The sequence below is a fragment of the Cherax quadricarinatus genome, chromosome 47, assembly GCF_038502225.1.
Source record: "Cherax quadricarinatus isolate ZL_2023a chromosome 47, ASM3850222v1, whole genome shotgun sequence".
NCBI lineage: Eukaryota > Metazoa > Arthropoda > Malacostraca > Decapoda > Parastacidae > Cherax > Cherax quadricarinatus.
This window is the reverse complement of record NC_091338.1, coordinates 24,943,254-24,962,358: the sequence shown is the minus strand read 5'-3', so window position 1 is coordinate 24,962,358 and position 19,105 is coordinate 24,943,254. Positions and strand designations below refer to the sequence as shown.

The 19,105-nt window shown below is 46.5% G+C and overlaps 1 protein-coding gene across 3 annotated transcripts in view; it reads left to right on the top strand.

Moving 5' to 3' along the window:
• Window positions 1-19,105, top strand: part of LOC128696521 (uncharacterized transporter slc-17.2) — a 164,692-nt gene that overhangs the window by 113,166 nt on the left and 32,421 nt on the right. For 2 of the 3 annotated variants that reach the window (XM_053787801.2, XM_070094762.1), the window contains one exon: window positions 10,511-10,666. The exons of the other annotated variant lie outside the window; for it this stretch is intronic. In XM_053787801.2, coding sequence (XP_053643776.2) covers window positions 10,511-10,666 — 156 coding nt within the window. The remainder of the gene's footprint in view (window positions 1-10,510; window positions 10,667-19,105) is intronic. 3 annotated transcript variants of the gene reach the window in all.

The following is a 19,105-nucleotide window of genomic DNA, read 5'->3' as shown; positions in this document are numbered from 1 at the left end:
CTTTCATATGTGAAGTTCTCAATATCTGCATTACTCAAGGTGAATACTAGGTCCACTCTCGCTGGTTCATCCTCTCCTCCCTCTCTGGTAGTGTCCTTTACCTGTTGGTACATGAGGTTTTTCAGTACCACCTCATCATCTTAGCCCTCCACGTTTCTTGGCCCCCATGTGGATCCAAGTTCTCCCAATTGATTTCCTTGTGGTTGAAGTCACCCATGATCAGTAGCTTTGCCCTGCTTGCATGAGCCATTCTGGCCACTTCAGCCAGTGTGTCAACCATCGCTCTATTACTCTCATCATACACTTGCCTTGGCCTCCAGCTGCTCTGTGGTGCATTATACATCACAGCAATTACCACCTTGGGACCTCCAGACTGAAGTGCTAGTACTATGTAATCTCTTGCTTCTCTTCTGTCTCCTCTCTCCAGCTCATCAAAATCCCATCAGTTTTTGACAAGCAGTGCCACTCCTCCACCCCCTCTGTTCCCTCTGTCTTTCCTCAGAATCTGATATCCCGTTGGAAAGATGGGATCTGTTTTCATCCCTGTGAGCTTGGTTTCTGTGAGGCTATGATGTCTGGTGACGCCTCTTTGACTCTTTCGTGCTACTCCTCCCACTTATTTGTTATAACATCCAGCACTGTGTTTTTGGGGGTCTGTGAGGGTGGGGGACCTGGCAGTGTACTGTGAGATTCTACATAGTAGTGTGGGGTGGGGGCTGTGGGTGTGGATTGTGGACTGTGTTGGGATAGCATGATTGGTTGTGGGGTTCTAGGGGTGGTTCTGTGTGTGTTTGCTGTTGTTGCTGTGCCCTGCTCTGGTTGTCCTCTGCTGATTCTGTCCTTGTCTCTCCTAGCTCCTTTCACTTTTGTGTCCTCTCCCTCAGCTGCTGTCATTCTGTTTTCGTTCTGTCTCGGTCTAGGAACACCTTTTATGCTGCTGAATCCTTCAACCGTGGTTTCTCTTGGAGGATCCTATTCTGCATTGTTTGTCCTGAAAATCAACTAGATTGGTCGTTTTCTCCCCTTCAGGTACTCCCCTAATCTCTGAAACTTCACAATCTCAGACATTTCCTCTTCATCTATTTCTTTGATGATTTTCTCCATCTCTTGTCTCTCTGTCTGCCGTCTTTCAGTGTGTGTCCTTCCCTCACACTCCTGAAGCCCCATGAATAAACACTGACTTCACCCTCTCCTCCTCCCATTGCCTTTCCCTCTGAGTCTCTGGTTCCTGTCTGTATATGGCCATTGTCTCCCTTATTCTTTCCTGTAGCTCCTAGTGGCATGGTCATGTCTCTGCATATTACCTGTCCCTCTCACCACCTGCACCCAGCTGCTCTCCCTTTTCATTCCTTGGCCCTGCTTGGTGGGGTGATAGGGCTGATAGGACCTTGGCATAATTTGTCTCCTTCCTTCCCATTGGTTCCTTTGTTCAGTAGGGGTGTAGCAGCTTCAGTTGCTGTGCTTTCTCTGGTCAATACCCCTGTAACTCGCTTCAGTCTATTTACCTCATATTCTAGGACCCTTATCCTGGCTTGTGCTGCTTCGACTTGGGACTCCTAATGCTTCTTCTCCTCCAATCTCTTTTTCCAATTTCACAGAAAGCTTTGTCCCCATTTTTGAAGCAAGTTCTCCTAGTTTTCTCTTCCAATCTTGTTCCATCCTTTTGTATTGCTCCTCCATCCATTACCCCCTACCAGAACCAGTCCCCTCTTATCCCTGGGATCTTCGAGTCTTCCTCCGAGTTACCATTTTTTTTAGTAAAAAAAGGGGGGAAGGGAGAAGGGAAAAGGAGAGGGCAGGGAGAGGGAGAGAAAAGGGAGGAGGAGAGAGAGGTGGAGAGGGAGAGAGGGTAGAGTGCCGGAAGGTGGGTGGGGGTACGGAGAGTGAGAGGAGAATGAGCGGGTAGAGTGGGTCTCTAGGGGTTTGGGGGGATGGGGGAGACTTATTGGAGACACCGAGAGAGGGAGAGAGAGAGAGAGGGAGGGAGAGAGGGAGAGAGAGAGAGGGAGAGAGAGGGCGAGAGAGAGAGGGAGAGAGAGAGAGAGAGAGAGAGAGAGTCAGAGAGAGAGAGTAAGAGAGAGAGGGGGGAGGGGGAGAGGAGGGAGAGAGAGAGGAGGGAGAGAGAGAGGGAGTGGGAGAGAGAGGGAGGGAGAGAGGAGGAGGAGAGGAGAGGAGAGGAGAGAGTGAGAGAGGGAGTGAGAGAGAGTGAGAGAGAGGGAGGGAGAGAGAGAGGGAGGGGAGAGAGGAGGAGAGAGGAGAGGGGGAGGAGAGGGGGAGAGAGAGAGAGGGGAGAGAGAGAGAGAGAGAGAGAGAGAGAGAGAGAGAGAGGAGAGAGAGAGAGAGAGAGAGAGAGGGAGAGAGGAGGAGAGGAGGAGAGAGGGAGGGAGAGGAGAGGAGGAGAGGGAGAGGGAGGAGATGGGGAGAGAGAGGAGGGAGGAGGAGAGAGAGGGGAGGAGAGAGGGAGAGGGAGGAGAGAGAGAGAGGAGGGAGAGAGAGGAGGGAGGGGAGGGGGAGAGGAGGGAGGAGGGAGAGAGAGGAGGGAGAGGGAGAGAGGGGAGAGGAGAGAGGAGGGAGGGGAGAGAGGAGGAGAGGAGGGAGTGAGAGGAGGGAGGAGGGAGGAGGGAGAAGGAGGGAGAGAGGGGAGGGTGGGAGAGAAGGAAGGAGGGAGAGGGAAGGGAGGGAGAGAGAAGGGAGGAGGAGGAGGGAGGAGGGGGAGAGAGAGAGGAGAGGAGAGAGAGGGGAGAGAGAGAGAGAGAGAGAGAGAGAGAGAGAGAGAGAGAGAGGAGGGAGAGAGAGGGAGTGGGAGGAGTGGAGAGAGAGGGAGGGAGGGAGAGGAGGGGGAGAGAGAGAGAGGAGGGGTGGAGAGAGAGTGAGGGAGAGAGGGAGGGAGAGAGAGAGAGGGAGAGGGAGGGAGAGGAGAGAGGGAGAGAGGGGAGAGAGGAGGGAGAGGAGGGAGGGAGGGAGAGGGCAGGAGGGGAGAGCAGAGGGGAGGAGAGGAGGGAGAGAGAGGGAGGGAGGAGAGGGAGGAGAGAGAGGGAGGGAGAGAGGCAAGGAGAGAGAGAGAGAGGAGGGAGGGAGAGAGAGAGAGGAGGGAGGGAGAGAGGGGGGAGGAGAGAGAGGAGGGGAGAGGGGAGAGGGGAGAGGGGAGAGGAGGGGGAGAGAGGGGAGAGGGGAGAGAGAGAGAGGGAGGGGAGGGAGGGAGGGGTGAGGAGAGGGAGGAGGGAGAGGAGAGGAGGAGGGAGGAGAGGAGGGAGGGAGGAGAGGAGGGAGGAGGAGAGGGAGGAGGGAGAGGAGGTAAGGGAGAGAGAGGAGGGGGAGAGAGAGGGGAGGGAGAGAGAGGGAGGGAGGGAGAGGGGAGAGAGGGAGGGAGAGAGAAAAAGGAGAGAGAGAGAGAGAGAGAGAGGGGGGAGAGAGGGGAGAGAGAGGGAGGAGGGAGGGAGAGAGAGGGAGGGAGGGAGGGAGAGAGAGAGAGAGGAGAGAGAGAGAGGGGAGGGAGGGAGAGGGAGGGAGGGAGGAGGGGGAGGAGGGAGGGAGAGGGAGAGGGAGAGGGGTAGAGGGGAGAGGGAGAGAGAGAGAGAGAGGAGAGAGAGGGGGGAGGGGAGAGAGAGGGGAGGGGGAGAGGGGGGAGAGAGAGGGGGGAGGGGAGAGAGGGGAGGGGAGAGGAGGGAGGGAGAGAGGAGGAGGGAGAGGAGGACCAGGAGGAGGAGGGAGGGAGAGAGGAGGGAGGAGAGAGGGAGGGAGGAGGGGAGGGGAGGAGAGGAGGGAGGGAGAGAGAGGGGAGGGAGAGAGAGAGAGAGGGGAGGAGGAGGGAGGGAGGAGGGAGAGAGGGGAGGAGAGAGGGAGGAGAGAGGGGAGGGAGGAGAGGAGGGGGAGAGAGGGGAGGGAGAGAGGGAGGGAGAGAGGAGGGGAGAGAGGAGGGAGGAGGGAGGGAGAGGAGAGGGGAGAGGGAGGGAGGGGAGGGAGGGGGAGGGAGGATGAGCGGGGTGGAGTGGGCCTAGGGGTTAGGGGAGGGGGACACCCTTGGAGACACTGAGAGAGGGAGGGAGGGAGAGGAGGAGGAGAGGAGGGAGGAGGGAGGGAGGGGAGGAGGGAAGGAGGAGGGAAGGGAAGGAGGAGGGAAGGAAGGAGGGAGGGAGGAAGGGAGGAAGGGAAGGAGGGAGGGAAGGGAGGAGGGAGGAGGAGAGGGAGAGGGAGAGGGAGGAGGGAGGAGGGAGTGAGGGAGAGGAGTGAGGAGAGAGGAGGGAGAGGTGAGGGGAGAAATGAGCGGTGGAGTGGGTCCCTAGGGTGGGGGAGACTTATTGGAGACACTGAGAGAGAGAGGGGGAGGGGGGAGAGGGAAAGAGGAGAGAGAGAGAGGAGGAGGAGAGAGATGGGGAGGAGGGGGGAGAGATGGGGGAAAGAGGGAGAGAGAGATGGGGAGGGAAGGGAGAGAGATGGGGAGGAGAGGGAAAGAGAGGGAGGGAGGGGGAGAGAGATGGGGAGGGAGGGGGGAGAGAGATGGGGAGGAGGGAGAGGGAGGGAGAGAGAGGGAGGAGGGAGGAGGAGGTGAGAGAGAGAGAGAGAGGGGTGAGATGAGAGAGAGGTAGGTGAGATAAGAGAGAGGTAGGTGAGATGAGAGAGAGGTAGGTGAGATGAGAGAGAGGTAGGTGAGATGAGAGAGAGGTAGGTGAGATGAGAGAGAGGTAGGTGAGATGAGAGAGAGGTAGGTGAGATGAGAGAGAGGTAGGTGAGATGAGAGAGAGGTAGGTGAGATGAGAGAGAGGTAGGTGAGATGAGAGAGGGGTAGGTGAGATGAGAGAGAGGTAGGTGAGAGAGAGAGGGACGGGTAGTGTGTCAGTAGGTGGGTGGGGTAGGGAGTGGGTGGGGTGGGGGTCTATTGTGTTCCAGAGTAGGGGTTAGGGAATACCTTGAGGGGGGGGGTGGAGACTGTTATTGGAGACAGTTTTATCTCGTGTGCCCAGGAATAATCTGCGCCTCGCCCTTGTATGTCTTAATATTCTAACAACGTACTAATATTAATACTATTAATACTAACAACAATACTAGACTAATAATGCCAATACTCAGCTTCTACAACCTGAACACTGTACTGTGTGTTTGTGTTTATAGTCCTTAGTAAACCCCCGTATATCAATATACTAACATCAGTGCCTGCACTTCTGCACGCACACACTTCCTACCAAGGTCATCTATTCCTTGCTCCTACCAATTTTATCTTCCTACTAATGCTAGGTGCTGTATGTATGGTAATCACTCCTGAGCAGGGTTTGTGCCAGCCAGCTACCTGTTATTGTAGGGCCGGTTCTATCACTCAAACTTCCCTTTTACCAAAAACAGGTGATTTGTACGTTACTCCTCAGAGATGTCCATCCCTGTGCCCGCTGTACGATGACTCGTACACTTCACTTATGGGAAATTACACTACGGCTGTGTGTTTGTGTGTTTGAATGAGTGAGGGGAGTATGAATGAGGTGGGTATGAATGGGTGGGTGGGTAGGGTGGAGTGGAGGTGGGGGTTAACACAATAGTAGATTTAAACGATGGATGGTGCAATAGGTTAGTTACTGTTAAAAAAAAAAAAAAAGTCAGTGCGTCCTTTGAGTGTATCGCGTGTGTAATATGTAAATATGAGTGTAATTTTCCAGTCCTGATAGAGGTGGGATGATAATGGCCAGAATGTTAAATAGGATTCGATAGAAAATTTTGAGGTTTGATGATTTAAGAGGAGGGACCAAATAAGACTGAACAGATATAAGAGGACAACGAGCACCGTAGTGTAAGCCCTGAACCCTATCTACATGGATGCCGTCATGCCAAACTGCAGTTGGTTGGCACATGGGTAGTGTTGATGCGAGTTAGTGGCGTGTGAAGGTTACATTACAAGGCACTGCAAAGGGAGAAACAAATTCAGAGGTATAGACTTCGTAGCAGGTTTGGAGTGAAGGAATTGTAGCCCTTGGGATAAACGTACGTGTTCCCAATTGATTTGGCAACTTAAACAGAATTTGCAACTCAGTTGACACCAGCTGTAAGAACGGGGGCAGATCAAGAGAGCACTTGCCAACCAACATCTGTATTTTTTTTTCTTGACTGCATATGGAGCAACAGTATTAATGGCAGTAAACACGCATGTTTTTCAATAAGCATATCTCGCCACCCGTACAGCCCGACGGTCATGTGCTCCAGCCTGTAAAACGCTATGAACTCGTCCAAAGCTGCGGTATCAGTAGCGGTCCAAAGCAATGTGTTTCAAATGCAAAACGCGAGCACAGTTGAGATGTCACCAGAGTTAACACTTTTGATAATGATTGCCTGAGGTTTGGGGAAACTGCAATCGACGCTGCAGAGAGAATAGAAAAGGTAAAGAGTTGCAGTAACTCGTCTGCAATGGAAGACTCAGGAGGGACATCAGAAAAAGAGATATATGCATAAGGTGGCCAGTCTCCTCTGAAACTGCCAATTGGAGCAACAAGGAGGACGGGTATAAGAATAAGAAATAATGAGAAGATGGAAATGATGGCTGTCACGAATATCATTTACTACTAACCAAAGTCCAGCTAAATAAAGAAAAGTTTATAGAGTGCGTGAATCCAAATGTGGAGGAGTATCTGGGAATAAAACAGAGAAGATATGGAGGAAAGCCTTTAATTGATCCTAATAAGTCTCAGTGAGACCTTCATCAGAGTAAATGAACATTAAAATCACCAAATAAGAGAAGCGGTGTAGGTGAAGACTTTCCCTGGGAGCGAAGGGGAAAGATACAAATAGCGAACCATGTACTGCTTGTCTAAATAGACAAGCAAAATGAAAGTTGAGAATAAGGACTACCATTGCTCACAAGAAACGTACTCTCGTTATATGTCTCGTAGGGAAAAGGATCCACTGACGTTAATAAAACATAATCAGAGATAGAGAGTCGATTAGTGACAAGTAATACAGCTGCAACAGAAAACATGTGGTCGCCATGATTGGTGGCACCAGTAAAGTAGTGATAAGGGATATGCGGGTAACTGAAGATGGAAGATGTAGTACAGTAGTGGGTATAGCGGGTTGCCGAAGATTTTGTATCTTCAGTGAAAGTTTGCATGGCCTCGATGGTTTATGTAGTCAAGGTAGTGGCAAATAGCGTGACGCAGGAGGTGGAAAAATGTAGGTTGAGCATAAAGGGGAAGAGACGTTGGGAGCTTCCAAAATGGGAAGAGCCTGAGAGGGCAGCTGTATTTCGGGTTGAAGGAATCTGGGTGGGGTACAGGGTCGGTAGTGGCGGAATGTCACCGATGCAGGTGACGTCAAGGAGCAAGGCACACAAGAGATTGGTAAGGAGCTTTGAGCCTTTGAGGTTTTTGGAGGAGGAGCTGAAGTCCAAGCTGGGAAAGGCTGTCGTTGGGAAGGTAAGAGATGAGGTCTTCATAAGGGTTTGTCTTACGGTTGACTGGAGACAACACAAAAGAGTCCTAGAGACTACGAGTGGCTCTGAAGTAGGAGAAACGTAAGTCTTCCGTGGAGAGAGAATAGAGTCGCCGCCGTATTGTATAAGAGGCCCTTCTTCGTAACAAGATTTCACTTTTGTAAGAAAATAGGGCACTGGTGGGAATATGGATCTCGACAATTAAGGCAAGTGAGAGGTTGGCTGCGAGATGGAGTATGATCAGTCGAACCACGGTCCAGGAATTCTGCAGATGATCTGCAATACTTGGCCGGGTGGCCAAACCCCCAGCATTGTTTGCATTGTTGAGGTGATGGGCGCAGTTCCGTACCTGAAAACGCCTTTTCGCTACATAAAACGAGGATGGAAGGTCATGTCAATCGAAGGTCAGATTTGCAACGCTGCTTCAGTAATATCTTACCAGGGCAGAAGTTTCCACATTAGTATTAGGGAGATTCTGCAGTTGCTTTTGAAAATCCAGGACATATTGCGTAAATTCTTCCCTTAGTATAGTGTGAGGGATAATGATAAATCAGCTCAAACCGAGGTGTGTGTTTATTATTATTACGGGTGTTGTTGATAGTGGGGAAGGGAAAGATTGTCAGTCTGTTCCACATTCTTTCCAGTGACAATACGTATCCCACTCTCGAGGACATAGAGAGTTTTGCTAATGCAGTGGTCAGTCAGGCAAATCATAGTTGTTGGACAGAGAAGAATTCCGTCCACGACTGTCTTTGAAATATGTCTTTGAAGGAAGAGGTTTCCAAGTAGTGTTTCTTAGGACAAGAACAAGGTGGGACAGTTCTAGTATCAGGAGTGTGTATTTTGTGTCGAGATCGCTTGGACGATGGCCTTGAGCCATTCTGTTTTGTAATGTGTGAACGACACTAATATCAACGCTGGCTCATGGAAGCCGGGAATATGGGCAAAGTAAGGCGAAAGTTAGATGTGTGGTCGGGGTGGACTCTGGTACAAGGATCAGGCAACAAAAGAGAATCCGAAATCGATACCAGGTTTTGAGGAGAGACTGGAGGCGCGCAGTGATAGGAATTACCATATTCCCACTCAGCTGAGGCCAACAAGGGAAGACTGAACACTTCACTAAAACGACCCTATCATTAATGAAGATGTATACGCGAGTTCCAAGAATGAGCTAAATGCCAGACACAGGGCGAAAGTGGGGCCCAGTCACTGATGTTCGCTTGGCCCTAGCCGAATACCTCGCCCGACCAGACAGGAAAGGGTGATTCTAGACCAACCGATTGATTCAGTGGAGACAGCACTGACCCTCCCATCTGACCTCTATCCTCTCATCAAAGAAGAATGTCACTGACTCTTGATCACAGCTCCACCGACCTGCTCAACTTCCAGGCAACATGAAACTGGGAATTTAGTGGCCCTCGTACGCGACAAATGAAGAGGTCAGTGTTCAGTTTAGCAATGTCTATCCTGAGGAAGTCGAAACCCACCCAGTATGGTTACGACAATCAACAATGTAGTTCTCCCACCGAGTATGAACGACCTGCCATCAGAGGGGTACATTTCACTAAAGAATACAGTCGAACCATCCACTGAATGAAACACTATTCACTCTCAAAATGACCTAGAGAATCTACATTGGAGATTCCATAGTCAACCCGAGCCACCAGCTCGACTGACAGACTTTACTTATCCAATTGTTATTCCTAGCCTAATAAGAAGCCGACCTGGGCCTACGTTCATCTCTTGGCCAGTCACTCTCTCCTACACTGCCTATGTCAGCCACAAGAAGAAGCCGCTGGATCTTTTGTTTCAGAACTCACACTGCCTGACCTTGCCTGGCCTTCTGCACCTATTTCTGACTACCAGATAGCGTCATTATGGCGGCTACCCCTCAGACAAACATCTTTTTGTAATGTCTTTGAAGAGAAGCATTGAAACAAAGTAATGAAATATATCATTAATAGGCTAAGTGACATAAGGTGTGACTATTATGCAGAAAATTAAGTGTAAATATTAGAGGACGATATGGAGTTACTAAAATGTATAAATAAGAGAGCTGAGGAGGAGCTGCTGAGGTGATATGTTCACTTAGAGAGGACGAAGCATAAGAGGATGACAAAGAAGATACATAATAAACCATACCACGGGTGGGGTTTGATCCCGCGGTCAGAGAGTCAAAACTCCAGACTGTCGCGTTAGCCACTGGACCAGCTAGCCACAATAAGATTTGTCCAGTGGCTAACGCGACGGTCTGGAGTTTTGACTCTCTGACCGCGGGATCAAACCCCACCCGTGGTATGGTTTGTTTGCAATCGTGTCATTACGATTTCGTGAGTCAAGGTACATAATTCTAAGGTGGAAGGAAGGAGAGGAAGGTTCATAACAGGATGGGGTAGAGGGAGGCGGTAAAAGTTGTATGAACGTGTTAGATCGGAGTGAAGACAAGTGTTTCTATGACTTAACGTGTTGTTGGAGTGTGAGAGAGGTAACATTTATATATTCGGGAAAACTGGCTATCCGAAACTGAGTCCTGAAAATGGGAAATACACTGCCTGCACTCTAACAAAGCTGCGAGGATGTTGCAGTTAAGAGGTCAGAGGATCGTCTGAACTGTGATGTCAGGACACTTTCGATATGACTGATTTAGGGAGGGATGACGGTAGACTGACGGTGTTAACACAAAAGTGTTAGATATCAGTGCTTGGGAATGATAGATAATCAAGGGAGCTGGGAAGAAAAGGATTGACAATACTGTGAGTGAAACAAAACATAACTAACTTAGACGTGAAAACTCTGAGGACGTATTTTTCGCTTATATATTGACTTGTTATAATTTTATTTAAAAAAATTAACCACTTCATTCATATATACTGTAAGGCACTTCATTTTTTATTCACGAAGACATTAAACAAATATAGTTCATTCAGTGCTATACATTCTTCAAAATATACCTTAGACATTAAATTAAATCAACCATTTTCTGACACAATCTGAGTTTTGACTGGTCAGACAAAGGTTGACAGTCACACTATTCTTTATGGAAAGCTTGCAATCTCTACCTACTCTCTCACTATAAGTTCCCTGTTTCACTTCCCACTTCAGCCATGGTGACAGTAGCTATCAGCCTGGTAGGAGTGGTGATGGCGAAGTGTAGAGCTTTGTTGGTGGTGTGTATGATGTGCCTCTGCGGGTTGGGAATTCCTGCCACTACGGTCTCCTACCAGCTTTCTCCTATGGACATCGCTCCCAACTATGCCGGCAAGTTCTTAATGTAACTCATCCTCAGGGTGTTGTAAGCTTCTCCGTCAGCCTCATTTTCTGTGTATTTTGAGTTTAGTGGTGTGAGCCATTATCTGAGTGTCATAAAGTTCACACTGAAAATCTTGCTATGAAAGTTATCAATGTCTCGGTGAACTTCTTGTTCAGAGTGTTGTTGTCTGGATGAGCCTCTTGTCCTGAGTGTTGTCAATGTCTCGGTGAGCCTCTTGTTCTGAGTGTTGTCAATGTCTCGGTGAGCCTCTTGTTCTCAGTGTTGTCAATGTCTGGGTGAGCCTCTTGCTCTCAGTGTTGGCAATGTCTGGATGAGCCTCTTGTTCTGAGTGTTGTCAATGTCTCGGTGAGCCTCTTGTTCTGAGTGTTGTCAATGTCTCGGTGAGCCTCTTGTTCTCAGTGTTGGCAATGTCTCGGTGAGCCTCTTGTTCTGAGTGTTACCAATGTCTGGGTGAGCCTCTTGTTCTGAGTGTTGTCAATGTCTCGGTGAGCCTCTTGTTCTGAGTGTTGCCAATGTCTCGGTGAGCCTCTTGTTCTGAGTGTTGTCAGTTCTGAGTGTTGTCAGTTCTGAGTGTTGTCAGTTCTGAGTGTTGTCAGTTCTGAGTGTTGTCAGTTCTGAGTGTTGTCAATGTCTGGGTGAGCCTCTTGTTCTGAGTGTTGTCAATGTCTGGGTGAGCCTCTTGTTCTGAGTGTTGGCAATGTCTGGGTGAGCCTCTTGTTCTGAGTGTTGGCAATGTCTGGGTGAGCCTCTTGTTCTGAGTGTTGGCAATGTCTGGGTGAGCCTCTTGTTCTGAGTGTTGGCAATGTCTGGGTGAGCCTCTTGTTCTGAGTGTTGGCAATGTCTGGGTGAGCCTCTTGTTCTGAGTGTTGGCAATGTCTGGGTGAGCCTCTTGTTCTGAGTGTTGGCAATGTCTGGGTGAGCCTCTTGTTCAGAGTGTTGTCAATGTCTCGGTGAGCCTCTTGTTCTGAGTGTTGCCAATGTCTGGGTGAGCCTCTTGTTCTCAGTGTTGGCAATGTCTCGGTGAGCCTCTTGTTCTGAGTGTTGCCAATGTCTGGGTGAGCCTCTTGTTCTGAGTGTTGTCAATGTCTCGGTGAGCCTCTTGTTCTGAGTGTCGCCAATGTCTCGGTGAGCCTCTTGTTCTGAGTGTTGTCAGTTCTGAGTGTTGTCAATGTCTGGGTGAGCCTCTTGTTCTGAGTGTTGTCAGTGTCTGGGTGAGCCTCTTGTTCTGAGTGTTGTCAGTGTCTGGGTGAGCCTCTTGTTCTGAGTGTTGTCAATGTCTGGGTGAGCCTCTTGTTCTGAGTGTTGGCAATGTCTGGGTGAGCCTCTTGTTCTGAGTGTTGGCAATGTCTGGGTGAGCCTCTTGTTCTGAGTGTTGGCAATGTCTGGGTGAGCCTCTTGTTCTGAATGTTGGCAATGTCTGGGTGAGCCTCTTGTTCTGAGTGTTGGCAATGTCTGGGTGAGCCTCTTGTTCTGAGTGTTGGCAATGTCTGGGTGAGCCTCTTGTTCTGAGTGTTGGCAATGTCTGGGTGAGCCTCTTGTTCTGAGTGTTGGCAATGTCTGGGTGAGCCTCTTGTTCTGAGTGTTGGCAATGTCTGGGTGAGCCTCTTGTTCTGAGTGTTGGCAATGTCTGGGTGAGCCTCTTGTTCTGAGTGTTGGCAATGTCTGGGTGAGCCTCTTGTTCTGAGTGTTGGCAATGTCTGGGTGAGCCTCTTGTTCTGAGTGTTGGCAATGTCTGGGTGAGCCTCTTGTTCTGAGTGTTGGCAATGTCTGGGTGAGCCTCTTGTTCTGAGTGTTGGCAATGTCTGGGTGAGCCTCTTGTTCTGAGTGTTGGCAATGTCTGGGTGAGCCTCTTGTTCTGAGTGTTGGCAATGTCTGGGTGAGCCTCTTGTTCTGAGTGTTGTCAATGTCTCGGTGAGCCTCTTGTTCTGAGTGTTGGCAATGTCTGGGTGAGCCTCTTGTTCTGAGTGTTGTCAATGTCTCGGTGAGCCTTTTGTTCTGAGTGTTGTAAGAAGTCAAGTCATGCTGTGTTACACAGGAGTCAGTAAATTTCGTTGCAGTCTTAGTACAAGCTGTGGGTTACAACATGGGATCGTGTCCGAGACTATTGTAACATGTTATGAATTATGATTAGATATACAAAAGGCAGGCATTTTTATTATTATTATGATTGCTGTTGTGAAGCTTTAAACCAGTAGATGGAATACAGAGCCATCCAGTGAAATGGTATCTACAATTACTTGTTCCAGAGATTTTCTCCGGCATTCGTATGCCTCCTTGAAGGGAAGATACTTATTATGGACTCTATGTATATTATTTGCTAAAATGTGTATTATGTCTGGCATCGGACCTCTTGGATGTTGACTTCCGAAAGCGATTCTAGACAAAAAAAAAAGTCCAGGTAATGTGTATTAGAGGCTATGACTCACGAAATCGTAATGACACGATTGCAAACAAACCATACCACGGGCGGGGTTAGAACCCACGATCAGAGAGTCATAAAACTCAAGACCGACGCGTTAGCTGCTGGGTCAGTTGGCTACAATAAGATTCATCCAACTAGGTATATTTATACACTGGAGTTTTATGACTCTGATCACGGGTTCTAACCCCGCCTGTAGTATGGTTTATTAGAGGCTATGATGTGTATTTTGTACTGGGGCGTGTATCACGTGCCGGGGTATCCCACTCCATGTCATAGTAACTGGACACCACTCGAAAGTAGGGGGGATCAAAGTGACATCTGGAATTAACAGATCAAATGTGGAGTAACCTAGCAGGAAATTAGGTTTAGAAAGAATGCTGCAATCTTAACTCAAAGTGGACTTCTGAGAGAGGAGTGACGGTCGATTCTCTCGTATCTAAACCAGTGAAGAATGAAGGTAGAAAAGAAGATAAATTAAGCTGAAATAGACAGGAATCAATCTGAACATGCTTAGATCAGACCAACGAATGACGCTGACAGGGAAGGTAAGCAAAATAATGTTTGGGAAATCTTGCTAGCACACAACTATACTGCCAGTCATAATAAACTTTTTATATTTTGCTTTAAAGTATGCACAAAATACATATATATGTAGCAATGAATAGCAAAATAATACAATGATAAGGTTATGAACAAAGAATCAGTACTGGTACAACCCAAGTCCACTGAGTATAGACATAATGGCGTTTATACTAACCAAACAGTCTATACCCTGCCTCTAAATACACAGTGCTACACAATAACAGATTTTCATTATTGTGATTAAAATAATACAGCTTACGCTGCTACCTAACCCCCCCCCACACACACACAGTGAAAGTATGTCCTCTTTCAAATGACTAAACACAGCATAAAAAAAAACACCATAATTGAAGAAACTAATCCTTAATACGTTCGTAATGTAATTTACGAACAATTATCAGCACTGGCAGTATATTAACACTGTACACACAAGACGTACATAAACACACCGGTACTTGACAATAGTTAAGCTATACCATACTTACACACTTCTACTAGAAATATTAATGTACATCTGCAACTGACGAACTCTATCAATAATATCTTTGAAGCAAAAGAGAGGGTCATATTACAACATTACAGCTTATGGACAGGTTAATAAGACTGCATTAAAAAAAGTACACCATACCAAAGGCGCTGATACATGCGTGTACCTCGCCCAACACAACATACACACTACCACTAAATACACACTGATATACATTCACAAGGATTCTTAAGATACAAATGTGCTAATATTTAAACAGTTGTATACCGATTTTATAAAGATTATAGGTACTGACACGCTACCTAATATAAATTATCCATAGTGAACAACAATTTACATTGACTGCATTAGAACATTATCGTACACATGTATATTTTAACATATACATTCTGTATGTTCGTAAATGGTTCAGAGAAACGACAGATTGATAACATAAGTAAACCCATATATATATATACACACATACTCATACATAACACTGCGGCTATTCAAGGATTCGAACCCATGTTGTTTTGGTCCGCCTCATGGTGAACGAAAACCACATGACGCTCTAACCCACAGGGCCACCAAATCCTACAAGAATCACGCATCCAGAAGAGCCCAGCTCTGCTGGGTGCTTGATTCTTGTAGAATTTGGTGGTCCTGTAGGTTAGAGCGTCACGTGGTTTACGCTCACCATGAGGCGGGCCAAAACAACAAGGATTAGAGTCCTTGGCTAGTCGCAGTGTTGTTACTGATCAACAATACCACTCGTACGTGAGTACAATAGTATTCTCATACATGTACAAATCCACACACCTACATAGGCAACACATGAAGGAATAATGCCCTTACAAGAACACAACATATTATGATACACCTCACACGCATCCTACGCTCATCCCCTCCTTCATGCATTCAGGTACGGAACCCCTACCGAGACACAACACCCTCACCCATATCCTGGTTGGAGCCGTGTACCCCACCAGGCTCAGGCTCTACCTCGGTCATAATGCCAACAATTCCCTTACACTAATACCCAAATATTCCCCTGGAAACTTTTACCCAGCGTCCTGCCATACTGCGATTTATTCCTGCACATTGTCCAATCAAACTTCGCCGCTATACTTCGCCGCTATACTTCGCCTGACAACCAAATTTCCAACCTTCTCACGAAATACCCACATTGTGTGAATATAGTCAAGAACACCATACGCTGCAGCTCTCACCACGATATCAGTTAACCCTTTCATGTCCCAGCTCAACACACTTAACACTGACACATCCCTACTACCTGTTACCAGAATTAACACTCGAGCAAGCTATGTCCGCAACTCTTCATAACGCCCACAGAAGTATACTAAATGGTATGTAGTGTCAGCTTACCCACAGACTTGACAAGATCCACCTCTACCTTCGAAAACAAAACTTATAACTTTTCGTCCCTTCGGAGGAATGTGTAATTTGACTAACCTTCCCCAGATGTTCCCCCAATCATATAAAGGATATAATGAGGCTATAGGAGCCCTTATATCCCCTATCAAAAAGTCATACAACACCTTGATCCTTAGCTGTCTCGGCTTCCTCACAGACATCACCTTCAACAACCGCAAAGTATTTAAGAGCTGTTCCTATAAAAATATGATTTAACACTATATACTCGATCAAGACATCCCTCTTTAAAAGGCCCTACATGCAACACTACCCTATTTACCTAAACACACTACACACATTTACATAGATCGAATAACCCCAAACTCTCCTTCTCACTGGCAAAATGATGACTTCCCTCCTCAACCATTCACACTGAGGATCACAAGAACCGAAAAATTCTGCCTTGAATCCTTTGTATCACGACACTAGTTAACGGGTAGACCTTGGCAACATAAGCCCTACTATACAGAAGAGCATTCACAGTAATGGCCATCTGTAAGAGTGTTAAGTGATAAGGCCGGATTCCTTGTAAGCGATTAAAAATGCTATTCTCTCAGAATTGACTACCCTAGCCACCTCTCTGTCACCTGTATACACAGTCTCGTAAATCTTTAAAGATTCCTCCGCACTTATGATCGAGCTTCCCCAATGCCTACGGTGAACCAACCAGCCAAAACCTAAGATTTTACATATATCGACGTTCACGATCATACCCGACGCCTTCTCAAAGTCCCAACTACCCGTTCAGCGCCAAAAGATTAGTATGATCTTTCATCAGTGATGTCGTATCATCGGCATATCCCCAAATTACTGGAAAAAAAACTTTCCCACAAGCAAACGACATCCCCCACCCATCTATTTGCAGGGTGAAAACATTAGCTACGTTATATCTTACAAATACCTTGGTGTAGATGTTCCCTTTAAGAAATCCACCATACCACAACTAAATAAGAAATGCAACTTTAGGATAAATGCTCTCAAAGCTGTTGCTGGCTACAACCACAACTATGGTGCTAATGTGAGAATCGTGTTAAGCCCTTAATTGATTATGCTGCTCCCATGTTGATATTAGCTAGAGAAAGTTCTCTCCGACCCTTGGAGTTAATGCAAAATGAAGCTCTCAGAATTATCCTTGGCTGTCCCAAATCTACAAAAGTTCTTAATATGAGGAAGGAGCTTGGTATTTCTAGTATCAGTGATAGGACTGTTGAAATTAACACTGTACTCGGTATTAGAATGTCGAGAAATGATCCAGATACTGTCACTAAGAATCTTATTAAATGTCTAGAAATGCACACAGATCTAAATGGATTCGGAAAACGTGCAATTACATTAAGTTTTATAAACTGCAGTTTTATAACTGTATTACTGTAGACAAAAAGAGCATTTCACCCCTCCATTGCTAGTAATCCCTTCCTTAAATCACTTGTTAAAGCAACTGCTCAAGAAGAAATTTCTCGCCTAGCTGGTAGTAGTAAGTTATCACTAGTTATATACACCGATGGATCTAAACAGGAGTCTTCTGGCAGGGCTGCATCTGCTCTTGTTGCCACCTCCCTAGTTAAGAACGAAAATAAACTTGCTGAACTAGACATAAGAATTAACAACTGGGCGTCTACACTGCAAACTCAACTGTTTACAATCCTAATGGCGCTAAAGCTAACTTATGACACTGAGCTTGACTCTGTCATCATTACTGATTCTTTGTCATCAATGAAGGCTCTTGACTCGTATAATGACTCCAACAACAGGCTCATTGGAGAAGTCAGGTATAGATACTCAAAAATTCTGGAAAAATTAATTAATGTACAATTGCTATGGATCCCATCACACATTGGATTACTCCTTCATGATAAAGTTGATATGTTAGCCAAGAAGAGTACCCAGAAGGAGAATGTAGTATATAACTTTGGTATATCTGTGTCTAGCATTAGGAATAATATTAGGAGAGAAGTAAATAATGAAAATAATTGTTGTATGAATACAGTTAGAAGCCTGAGTAAATCTATAACCCGTTATGATAACATGAACATAGATATGTAATGTGAACAGACTGATGTAGTGGCCAGGCTTAGGCTTGGTTACAAGTACTCTGGCAGTTTGGGAGACACTAAACGGTTATCAAACCAAATGCAAATTATGTGGTCAGGCATATGGTCACTGTCTTGAGCACTATGTGCTTAATTGTCCACTTATTGAGGAATATAAAGATAATAACCTATATGACATGTCAAGATATTTTATTAATGAAAATAAGATACCAGACATAATAAGCAAATTTCCTAAATTTGCTTGTAACAGTTAAGTGAACTGTAAATATAAATCCAAATGTACATCTGTAAACCCTTTTGGGGCCTAGTTCTTAGGCCTTTTGTGTATCCACATGCTCTTGCGCTACCGTCCACAGGATGGATATGGGGTGCACAATAAACTAGCCACTTCGGTGGCAAATGCTAAATCTATAATGGAGTTCACTTCTGGTGTAAATTGTGGGACCATAGCCTCGGAGAAGTGGATAAAAAGGCTTCGAGAAAGAATATTTTGATTTCTTCCTGAAGCCGTTTGAACATTCCACTTCCTCTACCACCCCATCTTTTCATTCTTTTTTTACCAATAGGTGTGACTTTGTAAATGATCCAAGTCTGACCGAAACGTCGTCGTAAGCTCCTCTTCTCTATGTGCGGGTTATTTGTGTATGTTTACCAATAGGTATATTTTATTACATGATTTGGTATAAAAGATTTAAGAGATGCATTGTTGATATAAAGATGGCATGTACAGTACATGAATTGTGAGAGATACATGTCTAATACCTATTGTAGTACACTAGTCACTGATTACAATGCAAGAATCTCATCCAGCTCCTCAGAACTCTCTCTCTCTCTCTCTCTCTCTCTCTCTCTCTCTCTCTCTCTCTCTCTCTCTCTCTCTCTCTCTCGCTCTCTCTCTCTCTCTCTCTCTCTCTCTCAGATAAAATAAGGTTTCGCTCGGATTTTTAACCCCGGAGGATTAACTACCCAGGATAACCCAAGAAAGTCGGTGCGTCATCGAGGACTGTCTTTTTTTTCTAATATGGTCCTCGTTTTTTCCCCCCCAGGATGCGACCCACACCAGTCAACTTACACCCAGGTTCCTATTTGCTGCTAGGTGAACAGGACAACTGGTCTAAGGAAACACGTCGAAATGTTTCCACCCCGCCGGGAATCGAACCAGGGCACTCCACGTGTGAAACGCGAGCTTTGCCAGCCAGGCGACGGGGCCTGGCGCGGCGCAGGCCGGTATAAAAAAAATCATTAACTTTATAGAAAAATACTTCAAAACACTGGCAACATTTTGGTGTAAATCTCATCTTTGTACGATGTGTCTACAACGAATTATAGTCACTACAACATTTCTTGTGATGACGCTACAGTTACTATGTCTCCAAACATTACCTGGAGTTTACCTGGAGAGAGTTTCGGGGGTCAACGCCCCCGCGGCCCGGTCTGTGGCGTTGTTTTCTGATTTTTTTTTTAATTATTT